Source organism: Crocuta crocuta, unplaced genomic scaffold (genome assembly GCF_008692635.1).
Source record: "Crocuta crocuta isolate KB4526 unplaced genomic scaffold, BGI_CrCroc_1.0 scaffold96, whole genome shotgun sequence".
Classification (NCBI taxonomy): Eukaryota; Metazoa; Chordata; class Mammalia; order Carnivora; family Hyaenidae; genus Crocuta; species Crocuta crocuta.
In genome coordinates this window covers 8,942,926-8,951,080 of record NW_027531522.1, presented here as the reverse complement: position 1 = coordinate 8,951,080, position 8,155 = coordinate 8,942,926, and the positions used below count along the sequence as shown (strand labels likewise).

The 8,155-nt window shown below is 37.6% G+C and overlaps 1 protein-coding gene across 1 annotated transcript in view; it reads right to left on the bottom strand.

The window, feature by feature from the left end:
- Positions 1-8,155, bottom strand: part of CUBN (cubilin) — a 298,802-nt gene that overhangs the window by 272,989 nt on the left and 17,658 nt on the right. Inside the window, exons 11-14 of the mRNA XM_077772461.1 lie at positions 6,163-6,281; positions 5,794-5,980; positions 3,689-3,801; positions 922-1,156 (exon numbers count right to left, since the gene is read on the bottom strand). Coding sequence (XP_077628587.1) covers positions 922-1,156; positions 3,689-3,801; positions 5,794-5,980; positions 6,163-6,281 — 654 coding nt within the window. The remainder of the gene's footprint in view (positions 1-921; positions 1,157-3,688; positions 3,802-5,793; positions 5,981-6,162; positions 6,282-8,155) is intronic.

The following is an 8,155-nucleotide window of genomic DNA, read 5'->3' as shown; positions in this document are numbered from 1 at the left end:
TGGAATCTAAAAACCATCTCTAAGATAAATACAGAGATGGTCCATGTTCATAAATTGGTAGGGTCAATATTTTTAGGAATCCAAAAGATTTGGAGGGGGGGAATTAACAAATTGATTCTAAAATTTATATATATATTTTATATATATATACATATATAAAATATATATATAAATTTTTTTACAGAGAAAGAGAGAGAATGCATCATGAGCAACAGAGAGGGGCTTGATCCCACGATCCTGGGATCATGACCTGAGCCAAAATCGAGTCAAATGCTCAACCAACTGAGCCACCCAGGTGCTCCAGATTGAGCATATTTTAAAAGACAAAGTTATAAGATTTACACTGCCAGATTTCAAGTCTCAGTAGTTAAGCCAATGTGGCACAAAGATAGATAAAGAGACCAATAGAAAATAGAAATTCCAGACCCAAATGCACAAAGTTATTGATGAATGGACTGGAGGTTCAGTGTACTGCTCTCTCTACTTCTTTACATGTTTGAAAAGTGTATAGTAAAAAGTGGAAGAAAAAAAACGTAGAGCTCCAAAAGGCAAAATACCAACAAAAAGAATGAATTATCAAATGGTCACTAAGATAAGGAATACGAAGTGAAGGAGCAGACAATGTCATCAACAGCATCTCTGGAGTAAGTTACTAGGAAAGTTTATAAAAATGTTCAGTGATTTCATAAGGGACCCATTCAGACTCATGGTTTCTCATCTTTTTCATTCATCCAAATTTTATTATCTCTGAACACAAAATGAAATTCCAATTCATTTTAGATGTATTTGATGTGAAAGGAATTATAAAAGTCTTATATAATCCTCAGATCTCAAAACATGTAATGTTATCCACAAGTCTAATACTAATCAAGAAAATCATCTCAAGATTTGGCTCAATTTTTTCTTCTTATTTACACTTACCTGGTTGCTGTGTTTCCCATCTTATTGTGAAGCCTCTCTCATTTCTTAAATGTTCAGAGTAGAGATGAAAATAGAGGGCATTGTCACTACTGAGGAGTTCATGAGGGGGAACAGAGCCACAGAATCTTCCCAGTTGATACGCCGCAGAGGAGTCTCCATCATGAACCTGAAGAAACTCGTGTGGACAATTGTTCACTGATTCTAACTGGAAAAAAGTGAAAGTGATACGCAGCACCTAAAAATGTAAAGGTCACAATATATTATTTTTCACTTCCGTGTTAATTCCAAAGCATTTCTCCCAATAAGGAAGCGTTCATATTAATTCACCTTTCAAGAGGAAGATCTAGAATTTCCCAGTTATCTACGAATACATACGGCAACCCTACATATTATTAAACAACTTGTGTTAAAAATTGCTTAGGCTTCAGTCAGTATCAAAATATATCAAAAATCTTGATGTTAATGAAGTAGATTTTTAACTGCTTTATTAAGGAATATTTGATATACAAAGAACTATACATATTAAATGTGTGTAATTGGAGGAGTTTGGACATACACCAACACCTGTGATGGCATTACCACCATCGATGTGCTAGGACTAGTCAGCACCTCTCAGAGTGTCCTTGTGTGTCTCTTTTCTTCTTTTCGTGGTCAGAGCACAACAGGAGATAAACTGTCCTAACAAATTTTGAAGGGCATGATACTGTGCTGTTAACTATAGGCACTATGGTGTATGACAGATCTCTAGAACTCACTCATCTTGCATAACTGAAACTTTATACCAATTGAGTTATTGAATCGCTTAATGATATATATGTACCTAGATTTCACTTAACTGTCAAGTCCATTAAACAAAGGCACTTCAACTGTATAGCTGACAATCATGATTCCAAATCAGTAAAATACATTGGACATTTGAAAAATCTACCTTGAATTAAATTTACCTGACAAATAGTACCATTCACAAGAATTTATACCCTGATCACCTAAATTATCTATAGCGTGTTAGCGTACACACAGATGTTCACTGATCCCCAGAGACACTGATTCCTGAGGATTCTCTCAACCTCTTAATGAGATACTAACAGAGTGACAACTTCAGGTATAGACTGAGCAGGCATGGTATGGATATGTGTAAATTCCACCAGTCTTTAGTGGTTGGATATCATTCAGAGATGAGTAATACCAAGAATGGAGAACAAGGAAAAAGAAATCTGAAGTGTTCTGAGCATACAAGTAGAAGAGAATGAACCCAAACATACACTTCCATGTTAAAATGTTAGAATGTACAAACTGAAATACAATAATATGATTAATATAGTAACAATTTTTTGGATAATATCAATTAAAATAGCCAAACAACTAAAAGGAAGCTGTGGAATTTCATTTCCATTGTGATCTAAAACCACGACAGCATTCAGCTAATGAAAAAGGATATCAGGATAGCTTTGAAATTCTATGCTAGGGTATTTTTAAGATCTGTTACCCAACATTACATCATTTTCGTCCTTGAAGCATTTTCAATAAAAATTGAATAAATGTTCACGAACTGAACTATCCTGATTTCTATAAAATTTCTACTATATTGTGTAAACTGGGGAGATAAGAAGACTTAAAAATCAAAATAATCAAGAAAAACAGCATGAATTTATTTTCCAAATCGATAATAAAACTATTAACATTTTTTCACAAAATGACTTTTCTTGAAAGAAAAATGTTTTCAATGTCAGGAAATAGAATTCATGAACACTAAATGGAAGGAAGGAAATTCACATAACATACCCACTGGGAAATTGATTTTGGAGTTTATGTTATTATAGGGTCACCAGGCCCGAAAGAATCCTCCCTTCTCAAGGGAAAAATGTTTTGTGACCATTGTACAATGACCCCTGTAACATCAGTTTACAGGAAGAAGTCCACAGAATTACAAGGGAAAACCTTATCTATTCAGACACACAACTTCATTTTAATGAGTCCAGGAGTTGGTTGAGATATAAACATTTGGAAAAGTCCGAGTAATGAATGCTGGGGATAAAAGAACTACAAAACGTCAGGGTCAGATCTTAATTTGAAGAGAGCTCATGTAGCAGTTCAGAGTCATTGGAGTCGCAGGCCACTTACAAACCATGTGACCCTGGACAAAGTCTTCAGCTGCTCTAGGCTCCATTTCCTCATGTAAAATGAGAATAACAATTCTTATCTTTCAGGGTTACAAGAGTTAAAATACAATGACACAATGTGGGTGAAGCAGTTAGCATAGCACAATGGCACCAAGAAGCACTGATAAGAAAACCATCTTAATAGTAGCCCCAATTTTTGCATAATAATCAGCAGAACACGGAGGGGTCTTCCTCAAACACCACTGTCCCAGTAACAGCAGGACTTTACAAATGACCTGCTTGCAGTTGTCCAGTCTCTGCAGAGAATTATCCACACTGGACAAAGCGCGGACCTTGTAACCAGGCAAACTTGCCTTTGACATCCTACTGGTCTCATTACCAGCTAAGAAATGTTTTTAAAAAATTACTTAGCTTCTCTTAGTTTCCATTATCTTACCTATACAATGAGGACACGAGTACTTTTTTCAAAGCATCAGTGTGGTTTAGCAAGGATGAATAAAACATCTAGCCCAAAGCCTGACACCTAGCAAGGCCTCAATATATGGTAGTTGACTTACCACTAAATGTAGTTTATGGAATATATACACATATCACATATTCATGCCGATAAATGAAATGTGCGTGTAGACGGGATCTATTATATTTACCTTCCCCTCTTCAGTTCTGATAACCCAGAAGCAGTTAACATCATGGGCATAACCAACATCAGGGCTTTTATAGCTGAAGCTTCCATTCATCCCAGAGAGGGACCCTCCACAAACTGCCAAGGGAAAGATGAATTGTGCTTTACAGAGACTCTGAAAAGGAAGAGGCTAGATATCTCTAACCCTGCTGCTGAAATATTAGAGACGTCCGAGTGATTACCATTGGAGACAAACGCCCTGCTATTCTTTCTTCTCCCCAACCCCTTTATCTTTGGACACCTGCCTAACTCCCACCTCTTTTTGGACGTCTACCTGATATCTCCTTGCCACCACCATGAACCTCCTCTGTCCCTTTTGGTTTTCTCTGGCTCCCATTCTCTTGCTTTGGTGACCCTTGACCCCACACAACTTAGTTCTTATCTACTTCTTGTCTCTTCTCTGCCATTTTGTATTAGATGTGTCTCCTCAACCAGAAGATAAGCAGATAGTATGTGAAGATAGTGCTTGATGCTTATTTTTCCACAGCATCTATCATAGTCCTGAATACAAAGGGAGGTCTCCATAGATGTGCTGATTCAGAATCAAGAATTCTGAGGGGGGACTGGAGTCATCAGGAGAGGCTGGATGAAGGAGACTGAAGATTGAAGGTGAAGTACTCCTGAGGGACAGATACATTTGGAGTGAAGCAAAGGAAGAATTCAGAGGTGTCTGGGGAAAGAAATATCCCAAGTATTGAAACACTGCATGGTGGTACATGGGGTCAGGTGATAAGATGTCTAGATTGGAAAGGGAGTATGATTAGGAAACTAGTGGAAAAAAAGGTTGATTGGATAGGAGGACTAGTTATGGAGAATAATTGGAAAACAGTCCCAATCTTTATTTAATAGGCAATGGGGAGTGACTGTATGTTCTAGAGCAGGNATGGTGGTACATGGGGTCAGGTGATAAGATGTCTAGATTGGAAAGGTAAGATGTCTGATAAGATTGGAAAGGGAGTATGATTAGGAAACGAGTGGAAAAAAAGGTTGATTGGATAGGAGGCCTAGTTATGGAGAATAATTGGAAAACAGTCCCAATCTTTATTTAACNTTTGGACACCTGCCTAACTCCCACCTCTTTTTGGACGTCTACCTGATATCTCCTTGCCACCACCATGAACCTCCTCTGTCCCTTTTGGTTTTCTCTGGCTCCCATTCTCTTGCTTTGGTGACCCTTGACCCCACACAACATAGTTCTTATCTACTTCTTGTCTCTTCTCTGCCATTTTGTATTAGATGTGTCTCCTCAACCAGAAGATAAGCAGATAGTATGTGAAGATAGTGCTTGATGCTTATTTTTCCACAGCATCTATCATAGTCCTGAATACAAAGGGAGGTCTCCATAGATGTGCTGATTCAGAATCAAGAATTCTGAGGGGGGACTGGAGTCATCAGGAGAGGCTGGATGAAGGAGACTGAAGATTAAAGGTGAAGTACTCCTGAGGGACAGATACATTTGGAGTGAAGCAAAGGAAGAATTCAGAGGTGTCTGGGGAAAGAAATATCCCAAATATTGAAACACTGCATGGTGGTACATGGGGTCAGGTGATAAGATGTCTAGATTGGAAAGGTAAGATGTCTGATAAGATTGGAAAGGGAGTATGATTAGGAAACGAGTGGAAAAAAAGGTTGATTGGATAGGAGGCCTAGTTATGGAGAATAATTGGAAAACAGTCCCAATCTTTATTTAACAGGCAATGGGGAGTGACTGTATGTTCTAGAGCAGGAGAGTGATATGTTTAACTGAGTATTAGTATAGGGAGATTAAACAGCTGCTGTAGAGAAAACTCTCCCTTAGAAAACGACAATACCTTAGCATGTTTTGTTTTCAGAACGAACGTAATAAAAATGGCAAATACTAATTTACTTCTTCCTTTGAAGGAAGGTTCTTCTGGCTTAAACTGAGATAAATATTTACCTTGTAAATGCTTTACTACTGCTGCAAGGAAAGACTTCGTTGGAAGCGTTTGTGCAACTGGACAAGAAAGCAGAAGGGTCTGCAGCAGGACTCACTGAGGAATGGGCCTTCTAAGCTGTGAGCATCTGTGACACGAGAAACGTGGAGCGTACCTTGCTGGGGAATCTGACATAGAAATCCAGTCCAGAAACGTGTGCATTCACAGCTGAAGGCATTGACACCATCCACACAAGTTCCCCCATTCAAGCAGGGGTTGCTCAGACACTCATTTATATTTTCTGTACAGTTGATACCAGCCCAACCTGGTTCACACTTGCAAAGATAACCAGAGACTGTGTCCTAGGGAAGGAAAACCATAAGGCCATAAAACAGATGAAGAGACGATACACGTGAGTCAACTCAAAGAACAAAGAAAGGTTATGTGATGTCTGTAGCAGGTATTGAGCCACACACACCTTCTAGAATTCTTATAACAATTCATTTAAATGGTAACTGCTAAGGAAGGAAGAACAAGGACTCACAATGCATTGTCCATTTAAACAGGGGTGGCTCAGGCAAATATTACTGAGCTGCATGCATCCATTTGGCCCATAGCCATTTCCAGTATATCCCGGAAGACAAGTACAGAGAGGTAAGGAACCTGTCAGAAATAAAAATGGAAGCATAAATACAGGTCTCCTCGATTCAGACCCATTAACAAAACTCAGGCTCTGCTGTCTAGACAAGGAGTTGCCAAAGTCAAGTCTGCATATCTCCAGGGGCAGACATGCCAGATATAAAGTGAAAGTGTTGGGATCTTTTTCTATGTTTTATCTTAAAAATAAGGAGGGCATTGTATGCTTCCAGTACTTGATACACAAATTGACATTGGTGCTGTCAGTCCATATGTCATGGTCCTGAGTTGCATGTATATGTGAAGTCCACCAAGGGAAAAGAGTTTCTTATGGAGGGGTTGACAGCAGGAAAGAATATTCTGATGACGATGGTATCTTTTGCAAGCACTGGCCCTATATGGCCGATAAATAGGTACTATCTCATGCCCGTTTACAGATGAGGATGAAACATAGAAAAGTTAAGTGACTTAACCAAGGACACACAGCTAGAATATGGTGGAGCCAAGGAGAAAATCAAAATCCAAGCATTATTTTTCTAGAATCCATGTTCCTAACCACTTCATTATGCTTTTAATCATTTAATAAACATTTAAATAGTCACGAATATATATATGTGTGTGTGTGTATATACATATATATTCTTTTACACATATGCTTATATATATCACATATATCACTAGTAAATATAAAAGTAATATTTGGAAACAGCAAGAGATATGATACATTATTCAATAAATGAAGTTGGAGCCACCCATTTGAACAAAAATATCAAGCGAAATGTCTATTTGATGCTATCGACACAAATAAATCCTAAAAAGATCAAAGATCTTAGTGTTGAAAATAAATGAAAGTATAAAAGAACAAGTACCTGACTATTTTCAGAGTTTGGTAGGAAGAGCCAAACTCTAAGAGGAGAAAATTCTATTAAAAAAGATTTACCTTTTTGACTGCATAGAAATTTTAATCTTCTAAATAGAAAACACCACCACAAAATTAAAATAAAAGCAATATGCCAGGGAAAATACAAGTAAACCTTAAGACAGATAATGAGATATTATTCTTAGTACATAGTGAAATTTTACAAATCAATGAGAGCCAATGACCAAAGGACATGAACAAATAGAAAAAATAAAGGCAGTAAAAATATAAAAAGTATTAGTTATTAGTAATCAAAAAGGTAATTTTGATTTAGTCAAAGTCAAAATAACAGGAAGGCAATTTTTGCCTGTGAAGTTGACCAAAATGAAAAATAACAGCAGTAGCCATTATTGTCAAGGGTGGGATACATGTATGTTTTCATACACTGTTGGCAAGTATAAATTGATATATTACAGGAAGAAAATTTAGCTATCTATATATACATTTTTAAATTTTTTAAATGTTTATTCATATTTGAAAGAGAGACAAAGAGTGAGCAGGGGAAGGGCACAGAGAGAGGGAGACATAGAATCTGAAGCAGGCTCCAGGATCTGATCTGTCACCACCCAATGTGGGGCTCGAACTCATGAGCTGTGAGATCACAGCCTGAGCAGAAGTTGGATACTTAACCAACTGAATCACCTAGGTGCCCTAAGCAATACATATTTTTTAAATGATAGGAGGTGAAGCTTTTTTACATAGCATTGCAAACACTGGTTGGTTATTCCCCTAGATCCATTTTTCCATTCTTTCTTAGTGAATTATTTTTTAACTGGGGGCATAAGCATCTGAAATAAACTAAATTTCCCAGCCTGCCTTGCTGCCAGGGTTAGCAATAGGGCTCAATCCTGGCCAAGGGCATAGAAATGAAAGAGTACTTAAAGGGAGTTGATAGGTGGTCCTTCCTCCTTTTCTCCTTCCTATGTACTCAAACACAGTCATAAAGTAGTTGGCTTAATTTCTTGGGAAATAATTGCTAAAT